The sequence below is a fragment of the Scyliorhinus canicula genome, chromosome 22 (assembly GCF_902713615.1).
Source record: "Scyliorhinus canicula chromosome 22, sScyCan1.1, whole genome shotgun sequence".
Classification (NCBI taxonomy): domain Eukaryota; kingdom Metazoa; phylum Chordata; class Chondrichthyes; order Carcharhiniformes; family Scyliorhinidae; genus Scyliorhinus; species Scyliorhinus canicula.
In genome coordinates this window covers 17,500,745-17,523,880 of record NC_052167.1, presented here as the reverse complement: position 1 = coordinate 17,523,880, position 23,136 = coordinate 17,500,745, and the positions used below count along the sequence as shown (strand labels likewise).

General features: G+C 46.9%; 1 protein-coding gene across 13 annotated transcripts in view; it reads left to right on the top strand.

Annotated features, from left to right (window-relative positions):
- The window catches only part of rassf4a (Ras association domain family member 4a), a 299,412-nt gene extending 279,610 nt beyond the window's left edge, over positions 1-19,802 (top strand). For 11 of the 13 annotated variants that reach the window (XM_038782775.1, XM_038782776.1, XM_038782774.1 and 8 more), the window contains 5 exons: positions 12,779-12,880; positions 15,894-15,945; positions 16,789-16,910; positions 17,009-17,106; positions 18,567-19,802. In XM_038782775.1, coding sequence (XP_038638703.1) covers positions 12,779-12,880; positions 15,894-15,945; positions 16,789-16,910; positions 17,009-17,106; positions 18,567-18,636 — 444 coding nt within the window. In that variant the 3' untranslated portion in view covers positions 18,637-19,802. Of the gene's footprint in view, positions 1-12,778; positions 12,881-15,893; positions 15,946-16,788; positions 16,911-17,008; positions 17,111-18,566 lie in introns of those variants that run through there. The other 2 variants (XM_038782778.1, XM_038782777.1) reach the window with 2 other exon arrangements.
- Positions 19,803-23,136: the final 3,334 nt, after the last annotated feature.

Sequence of the window (23,136 nt, the reverse complement as noted above, 5' to 3'; positions counted from 1 at the left end):
TCTCTAGTACAGTATCCAGGCTGACTCTCTAGTACAGTATCCAGGCTGACTCTCTAGTACAGTACCCAGGCTGACTCTCTAGTACAGTATCCAGGCTGACTCTCTAGTACAGTACCCAGGCTGACTCTCTAGTACAGTATCCAGGCTGACTCTCTAGTATAGTACCCAGGCTGACTCTGTAGTACAGTATCCAGGCTGACTCTCTAGTACAGTATCCAGGCTGACTCTCTAGTACAGTATCCAGGCTGACTCTGTCGTACAGTACCCAGGCTGACTCTCTAGTACAGTATCCAGGCTGACTCTCTAGTACAGTATCCAGGCTGACTCTCTAGTACAGTATCCAGGCTGACTCTCCAGTACAGTATCCAGGCTGACTCTGTAGTACAGTACCCAGGCTGACTCTCTAGTACAGTATCCAGGTTGACTCTCTAGTTCAGTACCCAGGCTGACTCTCTAGTACAGTATCCAGGTTGACTCTCTAGTACAGTATCCAGGTTGACTCTCTAGTACAGTATCCAGGCTGACTCTCTAGTACAGTATCCAGGCTGACTCTCTAGTACAGTATCCAGGCTGACTCTGTAGTACAGTATCCAGGCTGACTCTGTAGTACAGTACCCAGGCTGACTCTCTAGTACAGTATCCAGGTTGACTCTCTAGTTCAGTACCCAGGCTGACTCTCTAGTACAGTATCCAGGTTGACTCTCTAGTACAGTATCCAGGTTGACTCTCTAGTACAGTATCCAGGCTGACTCTCTAGTACAGTATCCAGGCTGACTCTCTAGTACAGTATCCAGGCTGACTCTCTAGTACAGTATCCAGGCTGACTCTCTAGTACAGTAATCCAGGCTGACTCTTAGTACAGTATCCAGGCTGACTCTCCTAGTACAGTATCAGGCTGACTCTCTAGCACAGTATCCAGGCTGACTCCTAGTACAGTATCCAGGCTGACTCTCTAGTACAGTATCCAGGCTGACTCTCTAGTACAGTACCCAGGCTGACTCTCTAGTACAGTATCCAGGCTGACTCTCTAGTACAGTATCCAGGCTGACTCTCTAGTACAGTATCCAGGCTGACTCTCTAGTACAGTATCCAGGCTGACTCTCTATTACAGTATCCAGGCTGACTCTCTAGTACAGTATCCAGGCTGACTCTCTAGTACAGTATCCCAGGCTGACTCTCTAGTACAGTACCCAGGCTGACTCTCTAGTACAGTATCCAGGCTGACTCTCTAGTGACAGTACCAGCTGACTCTCTAGGCTGACTCTCTAGTACAGTACCCAGGCTGACTCTCTATTACAGTATCCAGGCTGACTCTCTATTACAGTATCCAGGCTGACTCTCTAGTACAGTATCCAGGCTGACTCTCTAGTACAGTATCCAGGCTGACTCTCTAGTACAGTATCCAGGCTGACTCTCTAGTACAGTATCCAGGCTGACTCTCTAGTACAGTATCCAGGCTGACTCTCTAGTACAGTATCCAGGCTGACTCTCTAGTACAGTATCCAGGTTGACTCTCTAGTACAGTATCCAGGCTGACTCTCTAGTACAGTATCCAGGCTGACTCTCTAGTACAGTATCCAGGCTGACTCTCTAGTACAGTATCCAGGCTGACTCTCTAGTACAGTACCCAGGCTGACTCTCTATTACAGTATCCAGGCTGACTCTCTATTACAGTATCCAGGCTGACTCTCTAGTACAGTACCCAGGCTGACTCTCTATTACAGTATCCAGGCTGACTCTCTAGTACAGTACCCAGGCTGACTCTCTAGTACAGTACCCAGGCTGACTGTAGTACAGTATCCAGGCTGACTCTCTAGTACAGTATCCAGGCTGACTCTCTAGTACAGTACCCAGGCTGACTCTCTAGTACAGTACCCAGGCTGACTCTCTAGTACAGTATCCAGGCTGACTCTCTAGTACAGTATCCAGGCTGACTCTCTAGTACAGTATCCAGGCTGACTCTCTAGTACAGTATCCAGGCTGACTCTCTAGTACAGTATCCAGGCTGACTCTCTAGTACAGTATCCAGGCTGACTCTCTAGTACAGTACCCAGGCTGACTCTCTAGTACAGTATCCAGGCTGACTCTCTAGTACAGTACCCAGGCTGACTCTCTAGTACAGTACCCAGGCTGACTCTCTAGTACAGTACCCAGGCTGACTCTCTAGTACAGTATCCAGGCTGACTCTGTAGTACAGTACCCAGGCTGACTCTCTAGTACAGTATCCAGGTTGACTCTCTAGTTCAGTACCCAGGCTGACTCTCTAGTACAGTATCCAGGTTGACTCTCTAGTACAGTATCCAGGCTGACTCTCTAGTACAGTATCCAGGCTGACTCTCTAGTACAGTATCCAGGCTGACTCTCTAGTACAGTAACCAGGCTGACTCTCTAGTACAGTATCCAGGCTGACTCTCTAGTACAGTACCCAGGCTGACTCTCTAGTACAGTACCCAGGCTGACTCTCTAGTACAGTATCCAGGCTGACTCTCTAGTACAGTATCCAGGCTGACTCTCTAGTACAGTATCCAGGCTGACTCTCTAGTACAGTATCCAGGCTGACTCTCTAGTACAGTATCCAGGCTGACTCTCTAGTACAGTACCCAGGCTGACTCTCTAGTACAGTATCCAGGCTGACTCTCTAGTACAGTATCCAGGCTGACTCTCTAGTACAGTACCCAGGCTGACTCTCTAGTACAGTATCCAGGCTGACTCTCTAGTACAGTATCCAGGCTGACTCTCTAGTACAGTACCCAGGCTGACTCTCTAGTACAGTATCCAGGCTGACTCTCTAGTACAGTACCAGGCTGACTCTCTAGTACAGTATCCAGGCTGACTCTCTAGTACAGTATCCAGGCTGACTCTCTAGTACAGTACCCAGGCTGACTCTCTAGTACAGTATCCAGGCTGACTCTCTAGTACAGTATCCAGGCTGACTCTCTAGTACAGTACCCAGGCTGACTCTCTAGTACAGTACCCAGGCTGACTCTCTAGTACAGTATCCAGGCTGACTCTCTAGTACAGTATCCAGGCTGACTCTCTAGTACAGTACCCAGGCTGACTCTCTAGTACAGTATCCAGGCTGACTCTGTAGTACAGTATCCAGACTGACTCTCTAGTACAGTATCCAGGCTGACTCTCTAGTACAGTATCCAGGCTGACTGTAGTACAGTATCCAGACTGACTCTCTAGTACAGTATCCAGGCTGACTCTCTAGTACAGTATCCAGACTGACTCTCTAGTACAGTATCCAGGCTGACTCTCTAGTACAGTATCCAGGCTGACTGTAGTACAGTATCCAGGCTGACTCTCTAGTACAGTATCCAGGCTGACTCTCTAGTACAGTATCCAGGCTGACTCTAGTACAGTATCCAGGCTGACTCTCTAGTACAGTATCCAGGCTGACTCTCTAGTACAGTATCCAGGCTGACTCTCTAGTACAGTACCCAGGCTGACTCTCTAGTACAGTACCCAGGCTGACTGTAGTACAGTATCCAGGCTGACTCTAGTACAGTATCCAGGCTGACTCTCTAGTACAGTATCCAGGCTGACTCTCTAGTACAGTATCCAGGCTGACTCTCTAGTACAGTATCCAGGCTGACTCTCTAGTACAGTATCCAGGCTGACTCTCTAGTACAGTATCCAGGCTGACTCTCTAGTACAGTATCCAGGCTGACTCTCTAGTACAGTACCCAGGCTGACTGTAGTACAGTATCCAGGCTGACTCTCTAGTACAGTATCCAGGCTGACTCTCTAGTACAGTACCCAGGCTGACTCTCTAGTACAGTACCCAGGCTGACTCTCTAGTACAGTATCCAGGCTGACTCTCTAGTACAGTACCCAGGCTGACTCTCTAGTACAGTATCCAGGCTGACTCTCTAGTACAGTACCCAGGCTGACTCTCTAGTACAGTATCCAGGCTGACTCTCTAGTACAGTATCCAGGCTGACTCTCTAGTACAGTATCCAGGCTGACTCTCTAGTACAGTATCCAGGCTGACTCTCTAGTACAGTATCCAGGCTGACTCTCCAGTACAGTATCCAGGCTGACTCTCTAGTACAGTATCCAGGCTGACTCTCTAGTACAGTACCCAGGCTGACTCTCTAGTACAGTATCCAGGCTGACTCTGTAGTACAGTATCCAGGCTGACTCTCTAGTACAGTATCCAGGCTGACTCTCTAGTACCGTATCCAGGCTGACTCTGTAGTACAGTATCCAGGCTGACTCTCTAGTACAGTATCCAGGCTGACTCTCTAGTACCGTATCCAGGCTGACTCTAGTACAGTATCCAGGCTGACTCTCTAGTACAATATCCAGGCTGACTCTGTAGTACAATATCCAGGCTGACTCTCTAGTACAGTATCCAGGCTGACTCTCTAGTACAGTACCCAGGCTGACTCTCTAGTACAGTACCCAGGCTGACTCTCTAGTACAGTATCCAGGTTGACTCTCTAGTACAGTACCCAGGCTGACTCTCTAGTACAGTATCCAGGCTGACTCTCTAGTACAGTATCCAGGCTGACTCTCTAGTACAGTATCCAGGTTGACTCTCTAGTACAGTATCCAGGTTGACTCTCTAGTACAGTATCCAGGCTGACTCTCTAGTACAGTATCCAGGTTGACTCTCTAGTACAGTATCCAGGCTGACTCTCTAGTACAGTATCCAGGTTGACTCTCTAGTACAGTATCCAGGCTGACTCTCTAGTACAGTATCCAGACTGACTCTCTAGTACAGTATCCAGGCTGACTCTCTAGTACAGTATCCAGGTTGACTCTCTAGTACAGTATCCAGGCTGACTCTCTAGTACAGTATCCAGGTTGACTCTCTAGTACAGTATCCAGGCTGACTCTCTAGTACAGTATCCAGGCTGACTCTCTAGTACAGTATCCAGACTGACTCTCTAGTACAGTATCCAGGCTGACTCTCTAGTACAGTATCCAGGCTGACTCTCTAGTACAGTATCCAGGCTGACTCTCTAGTACAGTATCCAGGCTGACTCTCTAGTACAGTACCCAGGCTGACTCTCTAGTACAGTATCCAGGCTGACTCTCTAGTACAGTATCCAGACTGACTCTCTAGTACAGTATCCAGGCTGACTCTCTAGTACAGTATCCAGGCTGACTCTCTAGTACAGTACCCAGGCTGACTCTCTAGTACAGTACCCAGGCTGACTCTCTAGTACAGTATCCAGGCTGACTCTCTAGTACAGTATCCAGGCTGACTCTGTAGTACAGTATCCAGGCTGACTCTCTAGTACAGTATCCAGGCTGACTCTCTAGTACAGTATCCAGGCTGACTCTCTAGTACAGTATCCAGGCTGACTCTCCAGTACAGTATCCAGGCTGACTCTCTAGTACAGTATCCAGGCTGACTCTCTAGTACCATATCCAGGCTGACTCTGTAGTACAGTACCCAGGCTGACTCTCTAGTCCAGTATCCAGGCTGACTCTCTAGTACAGTATCCAGGCTGACTCTCTAGTACAGTATCCAGGCTGACTCTCTAGTACAGTACCCAGGCTGACTCTCTAGTCCAGTATCCAGGCTGACTCTCTAGTACAGTATCCAGGCTGACTCTCTAGTACAGTATCCAGGCTGACTCTCTAGTACAGTATCCAGGCTGACTCTCTAGTACAGTATCCAGGCTGACTCTCTAGTACAGTATCCAGGCTGAATCTCTAGTACAGTATCCAGGCTGACTCTCTAGTACAGTACCCAGGCTGACTCTCTAGTACAGTATCCAGGCTGACTCTCTAGTACAGTATCCAGGCTGACTCTCTAGTACAGTATCCAGGCTGACTCTCTAGTACAGTATCCAGGCTGACTCTCTAGTACAGTATCCAGGCTGACTCTGTAGTACAGTATCCAGGCTGACTCTCTAGTACAGTATCCAGGCTGACTCTCCAATACAGTATCCAGGCTGACTCTCTAGTACAGTATCCAGGCTGACTCTCTAGTACAGTACCCAGGCTGACTCCCTAGTACAGTATCCAGGCTGACTCTCTAGTACAGTATCCAGGCTGACTCTCTAGTACAGTATCCAGGCTGACTCTCTAGTACAGTATCCAGGCTGACTCTCTAGTACAGTATCCAGGCTGACTGTAGTACAGTATCCAGGCTGACTCTCTAGTACAGTATCCAGGCTGACTCTCTAGTACAGTATCCAGGCTGACTCCCTAGTACAGTATCCAGGCTGACTCTCTAGTACAGTACCCAGGCTGACTCTCTAGTACAGTATCCAGGCTGACTCTCTAGTACAGTATCCAGGCTGACTCTCTAGTACAGTATCCAGGCTGACTCTCTAGTACAGTATCCAGGCTGACTCTCTAGTACAGTATCCAGGCTGACTCTCTAGTACAGTACCCAGGCTGACTCCCTAGTACAGTATCCAGGCTGACTCTCTAGTACAGTATCCAGGCTGACTCTCTAGTACAGTACCCAGGCTGACTGTCTAGTACAGTATCCAGGCTGACTCTCTAGTACAGTATCCAGGCTGACTCTCTAGTACAGTACCCAGGCTGACTCTCTAGTACAGTATCCAGGCTGACTCTGTAGTACAGTATCCAGGTTGACTCTCTAGTACAGTACCCAGGCTGACTCTCTAGTACAGTACCCAGGCTGACTCTCTAGTACAGTATCCAGGCTGACTCCCTAGTACAGTATCCAGGCTGACTCTCTAGTACAGTATCCAGGCTGACTCTCTAGTACAGTACCCAGGCTGACTCTCTAGTACAGTATCCAGGCTGACTCTCTAGTACAGTATCCAGGCTGACTCTCTAGTACAGTACCCAGGCTGACTCCCTAGTACAGTATCCAGGCTGACTCTCTAGTACAGTATCCAGGCTGACTCTCTAGTACAGTATCCAGGCTGACTCTCTAGTACAGTATCCAGGCTGACTCTCTAGTACAGTATCCAGGCTGACTCTCTAGTACAGTATCTAGGCTGACTCTCTAGTACAGTATCCAGGCTGACTCTCTAGTACAGTATCCAGGCTGACTCTCTAGTACAGTATCCAGGCTGACTCTCTAGTACAGTATCCAGGCTGACTCCCTAGTACAGTATCCAGGCTGACTCTCTAGTACAGTATCCAGGCTGACTCTCTAGTACAGTATCCAGGCTGACTCCCTAGTACAGTATCCAGGCTGACTCTCTAGTACAGTACCCAGGCTGACTCCCTAGTACAGTATCCAGGCTGACTCTCTAGTACAGTATCCAGGCTGACTCTCTAGTACAGTATCCAGGCTGACTCTCTAGTACCGTATCCAGGCTGACTCTCTAGTACAGTATCCAGGCTGACTCTCTAGTACAGTATCCAGGCTGACTCCCTAGTACAGTATCCAGGCTGACTCTCTAGTACAGTACCCAGGCTGACTCCCTAGTACAGTATCCAGGCTGACTCTCTAGTACAGTATCCAGGCTGACTCTCTAGTACAGTATCCAGGCTGACTCTCTAGTACCGTATCCAGGCTGACTCTCTAGTACAGTATCCAGGCTGACTCTCTAGTACAGTATCCAGGCTGACTCCCTAGTACAGTATCCAGGCTGACTCCCTAGTACAGTATCCAGGCTGACTCTAGTACAGTACCCAGGCTGACTCCCTAGTACAGTATCCAGGCTGACTCCCTAGTACAGTATCCAGGCTGACTCTAGTACAGTACCCAGGCTGACTCTCTAGTACAGTATCCAGGCTGACTCTCTAGTACAGTATCCAGGCTGACTCTCTAGTACAGTATCCAGGCTGACTCTCTAGTACAGTATCCAGGCTGACTCTCTAGTACAGTATCCAGGCTGACTCTCTAGTACAGTACCCAGGCTGACGCCCTAGTACCGTACCCAGGCTGACTCTCTAGTACAGTACCCAGGCTGACTCTCTAGTACAGTATCCATGCTGACTCTCTAGTACAGTATCCAGGCTGACTCTCTAGTACAGTATCCAGGCTGACTCTCTAGTACAGTATCCAGGCTGACTCTCTAGTACAGTATCCAGGCTGACTCTCTAGTACAGTATCCAGGCTGACTCTGTAGTACAGTATCCAGGCTGACTCTCTAGTACAGTATCCAGGCTGACTCTCCAATACAGTATCCAGGCTGACTCTCTAGTACAGTATCCAGGCTGACTCTCTAGTACAGTATCCAGGCTGACTCCCTAGTACAGTATCCAGGCTGACTCTCTAGTACAGTATCCAGGCTGACTCTCTAGTACAGTATCCAGGCTGACTCTCTAGTACAGTATCCAGGCTGACTCTCTAGTACAGTATCCAGGCTGACTGTAGTACAGTATCCAGGCTGACTCTCTAGTACAGTATCCAGGCTGACTCTCTAGTACAGTATCCAGGCTGACTCCCTAGTACAGTATCCAGGCTGACTCTCTAGTACAGTATCCAGGCTGACTCTCTAGTACAGTATCCAGGCTGACTCTCTAGTACAGTACCCAGGCTGACTCTCTAGTACAGTATCCAGGCTGACTCTCTAGTACAGTATCCAGGCTGACTCCCTAGTACAGTATCCAGGCTGACTCTCTAGTACAGTATCCAGGCTGACTCTCTAGTACAGTACCCAGGCTGACTCTCTAGTACAGTATCCAGGCTGACTCTCTAGTACAGTATCCAGGCTGACTCTCTAGTACAGTACCCAGGCTGACTCCCTAGTACAGTATCCAGGCTGACTCTCTAGTACAGTATCCAGGCTGACTCTCTAGTACAGTATCCAGGCTGACTCTCTAGTACAGTATCCAGGCTGACTCTCTAGTACAGTATCCAGGCTGACTCTCTAGTACAGTATCTAGGCTGACTCTCTAGTACAGTATCCAGGCTGACTCTCTAGTACAGTATCCAGGCTGACTCCCTAGTACAGTATCCAGGCTGACTCTCTAGTACAGTATCCAGGCTGACTCTCTAGTACAGTATCCAGGCTGACTCTCTAGTACAGTATCCAGGCTGACTCTCTAGTACAGTATCCAGGCTGACTCCCTAGTACAGTATCCAGGCTGACTCTCTAGTACAGTATCCAGGCTGACTCTCTAGTACAGTATCCAGGCTGACTCCCTAGTACAGTATCCAGGCTGACTCTCTAGTACAGTATCCAGGCTGACTCTCTAGTACAGTATCCAGGCTGACTCCCTAGTACAGTATCCAGGCTGACTCTCTAGTACAGTACCCAGGCTGACTCCCTAGTACAGTATCCAGGCTGACTCTCTAGTACAGTATCCAGGCTGACTCTCTAGTACAGTATCCAGGCTGACTCTCTAGTACCGTATCCAGGCTGACTCTCTAGTACAGTATCCAGGCTGACTCTCTAGTACAGTATCCAGGCTGACTCCCTAGTACAGTATCCAGGCTGACTCTCTAGTACAGTACCCAGGCTGACTCTATAGTACAGTATCCAGGCTGACTCCCTAGTACAGTATCCAGGCTGACTCTAGTACAGTATCCAGGCTGACTCTCTAGTACAGTATCCAGGCTGACTCTCTAGTACAGTATCCAGGCTGACTCTCTAGTACAGTATCCAGGCTGACTCTCTAGTACAGTATCCAGGCTGACTCTCTAGTACAGTACCCAGGCTGACGCCCTAGTACCGTACCCAGGCTGACTCTCTAGTACAGTACCCAGGCTGACTCTCTAGTACAGTACCCAGGCTGACGCCCTAGTACAGTACCCAGGCTGACCCTCTTGTTACAATACCGAGGCTGACTCTCTAGTACAGTATCCAGGCTGACTCTCTAGTACAGTATCCAGGTTGACTCTCTAGTACAGTACCCAGGCTGACTCCCTAGTTACAATACCGAGGCTGACTCTCTAGTACAGTATCCAGGCTGACTCTCTAGTACAGTATCCAGGTTGACTCTCTAGTACAGTATCCAGGTTGACTCTCTAGTACAGTACCCAGGCTGACTCTCTAGTACAGTACCCAGGCTGACTCTCTAGTACAGTATCCAGGCTGACTCTCTAGTACAGTACCCAGGCTGACTCTCTAGTACAGTATCCAGGCTGACTCTCTAGTACAGTATCCAGGCTGACTCTCTAGTACAGTATCCAGGCTGACTCTCTAGTACAGTACCCAGGCTGACTCTCCAATACAGTATCCAGGCTGACTCTCTAGTACAGTATCCAGGCTGACTCTCTAGTACAGTACCCAGGCTGACTCTCCAATACAGTATCCAGGCTGACTCTCTAGTACAGTACCCAGGCTGACTCTCTAGTACAGTATCCAGGCTGACTCTGTAGTACAGTACCCAGGCTGACTCTCTAGTACAGTATCCAGGCTGACTCTCTAGTACAGTACCCAGGCTGACTCTCTAGTACAGTATCCAGGCTGACTCTCTAGTACAGTATCCAGGCTGACTCTCTAGTACAGTACCCAGGCTGACTCTCTAGTACAGTATCCAGGCTGACTCTGTAGTACAGTACCCAGGCTGACTCTCTAGTACAGTATCCAGGCTGACTCTCTAGTACAGTATCCAGGCTGACTCTGTAGTACAGTACCCAGGCTGACTCTCTAGTACAGTATCCAGGCTGACTCTCTAGTACAGTATCCAGGCTGACTCTCTAGTACAGTACCCAGGCTGACTCTCTAGTACAGTATCCAGGCTGACTCTCTAGTACAGTATCCAGGCTGACTCTCTAGTACAGTATCCAGGCTGACTCTCTAGTACAGTACCCAGGCTGACTCTCTAGTACAGTACCCAGGCTGACTCTGTAGTACAGTATCCAGGTTGACTCTCTAGTACAGTATCCAGGCTGACTCTCTAGTACAGTACCCAGGCTGACTCTCTAGTACAGTATCCAGGCTGACTCTCTAGTACAATATCCAGGCTGACTCTCTAGTACAGTATCCAGGCTGACTCTCTAGTACAGTATCCAGGCTGACTCTCTAGTACAGTATCCAGGCTGACTCTGTAGTACAGTACCCAGGCTGACTCTCTAGTACAGTATCCAGGCTGACTCTCTAGTACAGTATCCAGGCTGACTCTCTAGTACAGTATCCAGGCTGACTCTCTAGTACAGTATCCAGGCTGACTCTCTAGTACAGTATCCAGGCTGACTCTCTAGTACAGTATCCAGGCTGACTCTCTAGTACAGTATCCAGGCTGACTCTCTAGTACAATACCCAGGCTGACTCTCTAGTACAGTACCCAGGCTGACTCTCTAGTACAGTATCCAGGCTGACTCTCTAGTACAGTATCCAGGCTGACTCTCTAGTACAGTATCCAGGCTGACTCTCTAGTACAGTATCCAGGCTGACTCTCTAGTACAGTATCCAGGCTGACTCTCTAGTACAGTATCCAGGTTGACTCTCTAGTACAGTATCCAGGTTGACTCTCTAGTACAGTATCCAGGTTGACTCTCTAGTACAGTATCCAGGTTGACTCTCTAGTACAGTATCCAGGCTGACTCTCTAGTACAGTATCCAGGCTGACTCTCTAGTACAGTATCCAGGCTGACTCTCTAGTACAGTATCCAGGCTGACTCTCTAGTACAGTATCCAGGTTGACTCTCTAGTACAGTATCCAGGTTGACTCTCTAGTACAGTATCCAGGCTGACTCTCTAGTACAGTATCCAGGCTGACTCTCTAGTACAGTATCCAGGTTGACTCTCTAGTACAGTACCCAGGCTGACTCTCTAGTACAGTATCCAGGCTGACTCTCTAGTACAATATCCAGGCTGACTCTCTAGTACAGTATCCAGGCTGACTCTCTAGTACAGTATCCAGGCTGACTCTCTAGTACAGTATCCAGGCTGACTCTGTAGTACAGTACCCAGGCTGACTCTCTAGTACAGTATCCAGGCTGACTCTCTAGTACAGTACCCAGGCTGACTCTCTAGTACAGTATCCAGGCTGACTCTCTAGTACAGTATCCAGGTTGACTCTCTAGTACAGTATCCAGGCTGACTCTCTAGTACAGTATCCAGGTTGACTCTCTAGTACAGTATCCAGGCTGACTCTCTAGTACAGTATCCAGGCTGACTCTCTAGTACAGTATCCAGGCTGACTCTCTAGTACAGTATCCAGGCTGACTCTCTAGTACAGTATCCAGGCTGACTCTCTAGTACAGTATCCAGGCTGACTCTCTAGTACAGTATCCAGGCTGACTCTCTAGTACAATACCCAGGCTGACTCTCTAGTACAGTACCCAGGCTGACTCTCTAGTACAGTATCCAGGCTGACTCTCTAGTACAGTATCCAGGCTGACTCTCTAGTACAGTATCCAGGCTGACTCTCTAGTACAGTATCCAGGCTGACTCTCTAGTACAGTATCCAGGCTGACTCTCTAGTACAGTATCCAGGTTGACTCTCTAGTACAGTATCCAGGTTGACTCTCTAGTACAGTATCCAGGTTGACTCTCTAGTACAGTATCCAGGTTGACTCTCTAGTACAGTATCCAGGCTGACTCTCTAGTACAGTATCCAGGCTGACTCTCTAGTACAGTATCCAGGCTGACTCTCTAGTACAGTATCCAGGTTGACTCTCTAGTACAGTATCCAGGTTGACTCTCTAGTACAGTATCCAGGCTGACTCTCTAGTACAGTATCCAGGCTGACTCTCTAGTACAGTATCCAGGTTGACTCTCTAGTACAGTACCCAGGCTGACTCCCTAGTTACAACACCCAGGCTGACCTTCTGCATTGATTGAGCTGCATTGATGCACTTTCTGGGGCAAGTGTACCGAGGTAAAGAATTCGAAATGGCGATAGCTTTTTCCAAGTGGATTAGTTGTAAATGTATTGCTTCTTCCTCCCCATTAAGCAGCACTTACAGTCTTGTATTGTTCTTTCTCCTCAGACATCTGTGTTCACACCAGCCTATGGGTCTGTGACAAATGTGCGAGTTAATAGCAGCATGAACACTTCACAAGTACTGAACTTACTGCTCAACAAGTTTAGGGTAAGTGAGTCCAGTGTAAATGCGGACTAAAAATATGATACCTTGGGCTGGATTTTGTGAAACTAACAGCACTCACAATTGTAAATCAGACAGCAACTATCAACGACTGCACAGGTGTGACTAAACACCAAATCTGGAGGTTGCTCTCCTGAGATGCCTTACTCCAGCTGCTTGGCACTAATGTTATCTCACTGATATATCTATGAGGTTGAATTATCCCATGCTCCTGCCGGCAAGTTCAATATGGGGCTGAGGATTGAGTGGGTGCCCCAAAAATCAGGTTGATGCTGGCGTGAATTTCCTGCAGAATGTTCCGTTCCTGCCAGTCATGGTGGATCTGTCTGGAATGCCGCTGGAAGCCAGCGTGAAATTGAGTTGTATCCCGCCAATCGGATGCTGATAAAGGCCCAACTGGAATCTTCCGCCCACATCCGATTCTCCGTGCAGTGGGAAAACACACCAGTCCAGGACACGTCTGGAGCAACGTGGCTTGCAGAAACCAGGACTTACCCAAAGAATGCTGTCTGCAGAGATGGGGTTGGAGGCCGCCCGTGACCCTGAATCGGCAGTGGGTGGGGAGGGCATCTTTCAGTGTCTTCGAGGAGGTCCAGCTTCCAGCCTCAGTGTGTTCCTGGAGATCCATCTTTTTTTCAGAAGGTTCATCTTCCTTCTTCAACGGTGGGCCAGTGATGTTGGGCGCCTTTTTAATATGGCACCCATATCGGCCTGTCCTGGAATACGACACTAAACTCCCGGATACATAATTAATAAGGTCGGGGTTGGAAGATTTGGCCATGGTGGTCCTGTTGACGACTTCAGCGGGCAACCCTGCCTGTCCCTGCCCCCGTCACAGGGCTTCGTCTCAGATGGGAGGAATCTACCCACCGTTGAATCATATGGAATGGTGTGAAGTTGCTGTACTTGCTTGATTTTGTACACAATAGGTTTGCCAGCAATGGTTCCATTCCAATGGAAGGACCCTTTCACTTCATGCCAGACAATCTCTGGCACACAAAATTAATTCATTTTAACAAGTGTGGATCACCATTTCATCTCATTTCTTTTGAGTGCGCGGGTGACTTATTGAAGTGTGCAGCCACTTTTAAAGTTTCTGCATGTGTGGTAAAGAAGCCGACTTGTACACGGTCTGTGCACAGGGACTTTTGGGTTGTGGGTCAAGTTGGTGTGGCATCTTGTTCCTTAAGATCCTCAGCATTGCCGGAGATTAGATATAGTTTTTCACTTTCTTTCTGCCACTTATCTCTCTCGATTCAATCTTTTGTCCCCCATTTCACTTTCTACACTTGTTTCGTTGTCGAGTTAAATATTTGTAGCTGACCGTTCCTGTTTCAGACTTCATTGCTCAGTAACGATTCTTCAATTTAATTGGTTAGGGAGATAACACAGTTCTTTGTCCACATCTCGAGGTTCTGTAGGGGAGGACACTGCACCCGCAGGAAGTTGGCTGATCTGAACCTTCGATGTCAAGGTCTATGGGCGAGATTCTCTGGCCAGCCTGCAGCATGCTTTTCGTGGTGGGATGTTCTTGCCCCACCGCTGTCAATGGGATTTCCCGTTGAATCCACCCCAGGGTGCCCTGTCGGCAGGACCAGAAGGTCTTGCCATATGAGCGGGTTTAACAAGCAGCTGGCACCTACCATTGGCACTCGAGCCACCTTGAAGCCAATAATCTTATTGTGAAATCAGACATTCACGTACTGATTCCTACTCCTGAAGAAAGACCACAAAATGAATTGAAGGATTGCTGGTTGATGAGTTTTTTTAAACATAATTTCAACACAGGAGCAGATTACATGTAAAAAAAAAACATGATTTGCAACACATTGTTGCGATAAAACTATGTATTCTGTATTAAGCAAAATAAATTAAAAGGGACACATTTCATTATCAACATGGGAACAGCATCATCTGGATCAGCCAGACTTGGAAATATATCACCGTTCCTTCACTGTTACTGAATCGAAACCCTGGAACCTGCTCCCTAACAGCACTGTGGGTGTACCTACACCACACAGACTGCAACGATTCAAGAAAGCAGCTCACCGCCACCTTCTCAAGGGCAATTAGTGACGGGCAATAAATGCTGGGTCTAGCCAGCGAAGCCCGCAGCACCTTGAATGAATTAAAAATACTCTGTGAATGAAATAATAATCACGGGAAAGTCGTAGTTTATTTTCAGGTCAGTTGGAGAACGATTATGTCAGAAACATAGTCCGGGATATTCTGGCCAACACACGGCGGAGTTTCCCACGGCGAAGGTGGCTCGGCAGCCGGGTCTTCCCGTCCCACCGGCGTCAATGCCGTTGCCCACCAGCCATGCCACCAGGACGTCCGCCGCCATGGGGCAGAAGGCCGCCTTCGGCTGGACCGGAAGATCCCCAGCGGGAAGAGCTAGGAAATCCCATCATTTATCATGAAAATAATAAAGGGCGGTACGGTGGCACAGTGGTTAGCACTGCTGTCTCACAGCACCAGGGTCCCGGGTTCAGTTCCAACCTTGGCTGACTGTGTGGAGTTTGCATTTTCTCCCCGTGACTGCATGTATTTCCTCCGGGTGCTCCGGTTTCCTCCCTCAGTCCAAAGATGTGGCAGGCTAGGTGTATTGGCCGTGCTAAATTGCCCCTTAATGTCCAAAAGGTTAGCAGGGTTTACTGGGATAGGATGGAGGTGCGGGCTTACGTAGAGTGCTCTTTCCAAGGGGCGGTGCGGATTCAATCGGCCGAATGGCCTCCTTCTGCACTGTAGGGAGTCTATAATTCTATGAAAAGTGGGAAAGCAACTGTATAAGTATAGACCTTGTGTTTAAAGTCATTAAGAAAACGGTTGGTCCTGTCTCAGATTTATATCGGCAGAGTGAAGGAGCAGCTACATGAAATCTGTCTTGCAGAGGTAGACCACTTTATGGTGTTACAAATACCCATCATAAGAAATCCACCGTAAGATCATGTGGCCCTACTTCATTTCACCTGATTGTCTTGGTTTTTTTTTACAGGTGGAAAATACCGCAGATGAATTTGCTCTGTATGTTGTCCACGAAAGTGGAGGTAGGTTTACCCATTCAAATAAAAAGAGTGTCACCGACATTGGAGAGGCACCAAATAGGACTTTTTAAAAAAAGTTCCTCCCGGCCCGCACAAAGTAAAGTTTTACACATGATTCCTCTCAGCTTACGACAATAGATTTTGCTCAGAAGGGGTCCTGTACTTACTTTCAGCATCTCTGGGTGAGGGCAGAGGGGAAAACCAATCAACGGTATAAAACCAATGGCTCTCGCTGGAAGTTCAACATGCATGGATTCAAATAGATTATTGAATAAATCTAAAAACGCAGACATGGGAACGTGACACAGCCGACTGTCGCAAGCATTTGTACAGCAGTCAACTCCAGGCTGCTGAATTACAGTTTCTGTATATCACGCAATGTTTTCCTCAAGGCAATTGAGAGCCCCAATTATTTATTGCATGCTGTAAGAAGTAACCGAATAACCCGCTCATTTGACATGCTGTGGCTCTCACGGAGTATAATTATGATAAGGTCAGAAAGGATCTTTTTATCTTTAAATAGTGGCAGGTGAGGGATGTAGGTCAGTTCAAGGAAGACCAGATAACTTACTCCCAGCGGTTATTTTCAGGCAAGTCATGACAGAAACAGCGGGGCCGATTGACATAATTCATTATCAGTCAAGGGAGTGGACAGTATTGCGAGACGGAGAGTCTGCACTATGTCAGTGAAAGGCAGATAAAATTGATCGTGGCTTGTCATAAATTACGCTGCCCATTTTATTCTGATGTGCTGAGGATTTGTTTTCTCGCTTGATTCTGAATGAGATAACCGGCTCCTTTAATGAAACAAAATCATCAAACTTAACGTTTCTCCTCCTGTTTCAGAGAGGACAAAATTAAAAGATTCTGAATACCCACTTATATCGCGGATCTTGCACGGCCCCTGTGAAAAGATAGCACGAATATTCCTGATGGAGAAGGATCTCGGAGAGGAGGTCACATACGATGTAAGTTCTGTGCTGTTTAAAATGACTACATTTTAAATCCAGGTTCGTGTTTAATAATATGTCTGATTTATGTGTGTCTAATGATCTTTTTCCCCAAGGTTGCTCAGTATATTAAGTTTGAAATGCCAGTCCTTGATAGTTTTGTTGAAAAACTGAAGGAAGAGGAAGAAAGGGAAATTAACAAACTAACCGTAAAGTAAGTACAAATAATATTCGGACTTCATAATTGTCGGAGACTAGTGTAAAATATTGAATAGTGGTTAAAGGTTGCCGTCTAATTGAATAGATAATGACGGAAACAGTGAGAGAAAACTTCAAGCGGTGTGTAAGTATCACCTGATTCTGGAGATTAAATTACAACCTGGGAATCAATCCTCCCTGTCAATTGGTATTATGATTGTAAATGCCATACGTTAATTTCCTACTTTTATTAGTGTCAGTCCTGAAGCTGCTTGAGGTAAAGAAAGTGGAAAAGGTTTTCTCTCTTTTTCTTGCACAGCCAAGTTTGATTTTTTTATGTGTTGGGCGGCACAGTGGTTAGCACTGCTGCTTCACGACTCCAGGGACCAGTGTTCGATTCCGGCCATGGGTGACTCTCTGTGTGGAGTTTGCACGGATACCCTTGTTTTCAAATCCCTCCACAACATTGCCCCGTCCTTTCAGATGACCTTCAGATCATTGAGACTTCTGCGGTCCTCCAATAATGGCCTCTGGTGCATTCCCGCTTGTTAATAACTCCACCATTGATGATTATACGCCAGCTTCCTTGGCCCCAAAGATTGGAATTCCCTCCCTAAACTTTGCTGCTTCTCTACCTCTCAGCCCTCCCCTAAGATACTCCTTAAAGCTCAGAATTGTTTGACCAAGCTTTTGGACGTCTGCCCTAATATCTCCTTCTGTGCCTCAGTGTCAAATTCTGACTTATAACACCCGAGCCGAGTGCATCAGCGTTTTATTTTGCTGTGTGAGAGCTGCTACGTAAAGGAAAGTTGTTTTTTTTGTAATGTTTGCAGCTCAGCCAGGCTAACGGTGGGAGGATCACCCTGGAGGCGCCCTCGGCTGACGGGATCCTCCGTTTCGCCGGCAGCGCACTCACGGCCGCAGTTTACCCGATGGCGTGGGGATGGCCAGAATGGGAAATTTTATTGGCCGGCTGCCGGGACGTAGAATCCCGCTGCCGGCGGTGGGGGGGGGGGGGGGGGGGGGGGTACGCTGCACCAGAAAACGGAGAATCCCGCACCCTGTGTTTTGATCGGGCCAATGGTAGGAAGCACCCATTGCCAGCAAGAACATGACAGAGAAAAATGAAGTCGAAGAGCAATTGTTGTCATTTTCCAAGCTGTGGCATTGATACTTGCTGTTGGCTAACATGCACTGACACGTACCACAAAAGAGGAGGGGAAACGTTTTTTAAAAACACAGACAAAATATCGTGTACAGCCTCGAAGATTTATGGGTGATATAATTTCAAGTTGCATGTAAGTTTGTTTAGCAGTTACACCCATGCTAATTATTAACAGCAATGGATCTGATATGACTATTTTCTTTCTTGATAGAAAATGTAAACTCAGTGCATAAAAGGTGTTGGGTGCTTAACTTGAACGCAAAATAAAGACTAGTAAATAAACACCAGTTTATGTTATTCTTCCTTTGAAGATACAGTGCATTGCGATCCATGATACATCAGCAGTTGGAAGACCTCACAGAGACCGAAGACACTATTTGAACAACTTGCAGCTTTAAAAAGACACTGAAGCACGAGGGATCCAGTTTGGGCGAATCCAACCTAAATCAAAAACTTTGTTTCACGAGTTCGATTTGTTCAAAATTGCATTGCCCTTTTTTTTAACCATGAGTTTTGTCATATGGTGATTTTTTTTTCTGTTTATTGCCACGGGAAGCTTTTGTTTTCTGGCAAACATTCTTTTGAGTTAATATTTTAAATGTGTATGACGCGTCTGCAGAAAGCCACTTTTGTACTTTAAACACTGCCTTAATTACCATTTTTTAAAAAAGAATAATTCTGTGAAACTGAGCTGTTAATGGACCAAAGCAAGGCTTTGAGTGTGGATGTGAAATTCAAGAGGGATTTTTTTTTTCAGGATTTTGAACTGTTTTTGTGAATTGCCAAGCATTGCCACTCCTTGGTGACATGGATAGGTTTCAATTAATCTGTATGTTTGAATGTATCTTAACATTGGGATAAAAATACTGCAGCCTTGTCTCCAAGCAACAGTAAAAATTGACTACCTTACAATCATCCTTTTCTGCTCCCTGTAACTTTTCCAATTATTCATTGTTTTGTGGATAGTTCAATTGATATAAATAGCTAAAAGGTTTCAGTTAATTAAGAAAGGGTGAATGGTGACATGCAAGTTACTGAATGGTGGATTTGTTAAAAGCAGAGAACTGGACACGAATTGAACTAGCTTGAATGAAAGTTGGTGCAGGAACCTCCCTATAGCAACGTAATAGCATACCTGTGTTTGTAAATCAGTTGTGGGCCTCCACGAGTTGGCGAGTATTTTTGTTTGAAATGTCCATGTATTAAGTACAAAAACACTGACAGTTGATACTCAACTCGTGAATGCTCAGTAACAAAGATTGCTGGTTGGAGTTTGGGTGTTGTTTCACTTTATGAGCTTGATGGAAACAAGACTGGTCTCTACTGTTACAAGTGAAGTGATCAAAGAACCTGTACAATATATCACAGACGTGCCACTTATTTTGATCACCGATGGAGAATCTGGAAATGTGTTTAATCGCACAAAGACTAATGCATGCCAGTGCTCCTCTCAGTGAAACTAAGAATTACTCCAGCCACAGAGATTCCCGTGTATCAGCTCCCTCCTGCCAGACAGTTACCAGTGGTCCAGCATTTGCTGATCATTTTTTTAAAATTTTGGCATCAACTTTCACCAGTTCATTGCACTTCAGATGCCAAGCTTCAAGGTGTCCGATGTATTCAGAAAAATAAAACCAATCATAGGCTGCTTGTGTTTGGGCCTTGATTATCTATTTTTACCCCAAAGTCAGGGATTTATAGGCAGCTACCAATCTTCCGCAACAGTGTGACATTAACTGCGGTATGTGTCTATTTAGATAACATGAAGTATCTAAACAATGTTAAGTAAACCTCTACCTCGAGCGCCAACTCTTGCTTCCGACCTTTGGGCAGATTCGCGGTTCCAAATTTTCTCTTTCAAAACCACTTATCTGCCAAATGTCGGAAGCAGCAGTTCCTACCGGCAGCACCGACGGTTACGATATTTTTTGTTAAAATGCTGTTCAACCACGTAGCTACTCTGCCCTTTCTCCTCTTCACAACTGTCCGCTCCTTTTTAAACAAAAGGAACCATTAACTGTCAGTACTTCTGTCAGTTGCTAAGAGCAGGAACTGACAGCAGGGTAGTGGTCGGAGGAGCATAAGGTGCAGGAAAGACCGAGGTGTTCCTCCAATGATATATGCAGCCCACACAGGATATATGCACGTTCTACTTTTCATTCTTCGATTTCTGGTGATATGCTTGCCAAGCTGGTTTTCCAGTCACTCTGCATGGTGCTGCCTGTTCTCCTCTCCCACATGCTGATTGATCTGCAAGGGTCACCTTGTATAAAAATGGAATGAACGAGTTATAATGTGTGTACAGACCTGCATGCCGCTGAGGGCTTTCTTTTGAAGCTCTCATGTTATCTTCCCTTGATGTTGCTAAGACCTGTTGAATGCAATCTACAGAGGAAACCAATCAGACAATACTGTGCGTTCAGTGTTCAATTTAGTCATTGCTCCACTTCCTCAAATCACAGTTTCCCTCTCTCTTGATCTTGCTCCTACTCCAGAGATAGAGTCCTTCATTAGAGGAGCAGTGAGGGGGGGTGGGGGGGGGGAGTCGTTCTGACCATTCCTGTTGGTCACCGTGCAGGAATCTTTCAGCTGAATGGAACGATTTTTGACAACATCGTCCAGGAGGACAAACAGATAATTAAAGAATAGGAGGCGGTCTCCTCTGGTAACGAGGCTGGAGCAGGCCCGGAGGAGCCATCACTCAGCCTCACGCCAAACCTGTCTGTCAGCCCCATCCACAGCATGAGCCACTGCTAGGGAACTGGAACTTGTCTTCTCAACACACTGAGTTACCTTGAGCGAGGTGAGGAAGTGCGGTGCCAGTGCCCACCATGGCACGTTTTCCTGTGACAAGAGGTGGCTCGCCATTGGCGAGGTCGTCCGGTCCCGTCGGACTCAATGGCCATGGGCGTGGTTCACCAGCCACACTGCCGGAGAACCCACTGGAGGGGGTCACCTTCGGCAGGACCGAAAAATTCCGCTGGCAGGAAGGGCCGGAAAACCCCACCCAGTGTCCAGTGAGGGAGTGTCAGCAGTAGCAAGTAAATGGGACCGCCTCCCCCTCCCCTCCCTCCCTCTTTCCTTGTACAACTCTCCAACAATGAAATAATGCAAACTGTGGCATGGAGAGACGGTCTTTATTTTCTATTACAAAACAGAATGGTTGAAAAATATGAAACAAAACCCGACAATCTTGGTTTCCAACGTTGAATCTACCCCCCCCAAATGTGAATTTACTGTCTCTGTATACATATGGCGCAACGCACAGAACATGTGCGGAATTTACCGGCTGTTTTTGCCAGTGGGATATTCCGGTTCCACCGACGATGCACGGGTTTCCCGGCGATCAGGGGAGCAGTCAACAGAAAATCCCATTGACAACGGCAGGACCAGAAAATCCCACTGGCGGGCCGCCTCCAGCGTTGAAAACACATAGCAGATTGGTCGATAAATCCCGCACGTTAATGAGCAGTGCCTGACATCCGTGTCTTCGGTGTTAGAAATAGCTAATGGGATCTTTTCCTGTCAAATTAACACTACTGCACCATGTTGTTAAGATACAATCTGCACTCTGGTTTGTTTGACGGGATCACCTGTTGGCTGCACACAAACCAACACAGCATTTTATCACAGTTTCTCTTTCATATTAAAGACCCATGCTGCATATATTTCAGAGAATATCTGTAACCAGATGCCAACAATGGGTGTCATCATTTTACGAGGACCTGTCTGCAATTGGTGAATTGACTGGTGAATCTTGAAGGGGGAAATTATAATTTGCATGATTGAGGTAGAGGATTATGGGCGGGGGGGGGGGGGGGGGGGGGGGGGGTCAAGGGACCCAGAAACAGGAGCAGCATCAGGGCCCCATGATTTATCTCCCTAGCTCTGCCCCTGTCGAAACTCATGAATTTTTCCTTATTCCGCTTTGAATTGTGTCGCTAATGCCGTTGGAGCATCTTTTTGAATTTACACTTGTTAATTTTGTACGCTTTTACCTTGCATCATCTTCTGTACGCATTTTAAGATCCTCCTTTACTGCGTGCAGCGGTAATATTAAACTCTCCCTCAGCCAACCTCTTTCAGATTCTACCTGGTCTGCCACATTCTACCCCCCATCAACTTGAGGTCATCAAAACTCTTTAAAATTCTCATGCTAGTTTTCAAAATCCTCCGTGGCCACGCCTCTCCCTTCACTGTAATCTCATCCAGCTCAACACTCGCCAAGATATCTGTGCTCTTCCAATTCTGACCATCTGCATTCCCGGTTATAATTGCTGTAGCAATTCCCTCCCTTCAGCTCTCTTTATCTCGCTTTCCAGATTTAAGGCCCTCCATAAAGTCTACCTTTCTGACCGAGCTTTTGGTCATCTGACTTAATAGCTCCTTTCAGTGTCTTGGTGTCACACTTTAGGATGCTTCATTACATTAATGCTGCCCTATAAATATAAGTTGTTACGCTCTCTCCCCCTCAACTGATGGCCAAAGACCAAAACAACGCTGAATTAATCAGCAGCAGATGTAAGACACGATAGTATTCAAGTTGGAAAATAGACTGCGGAAGATAAAAGGCAACATGTCACTTTCCTTTGACTTATTCACGATCCTATCAACTGTGAGTCAGATGGAGCATTTGGCAAAACCTCAAACTAAATTCTGGACTGGAGTCAGATGGGATAAGGGGATTAATATTCGACTGATTATCATTCCTAGCCTCGATGGATTAAATTTAAGGTAAATGAAGCATGGACTAGTACAAACTTTGGCTGCAGGATTCAGGTAACGAAGCAGCTTCTTGTGAATTCAATTCGAGAACCAGGCTGAGTGCATTGGGTTGTCAGAGGATGGTATCAAGGAATATACTCCATCATTATAGTTAAT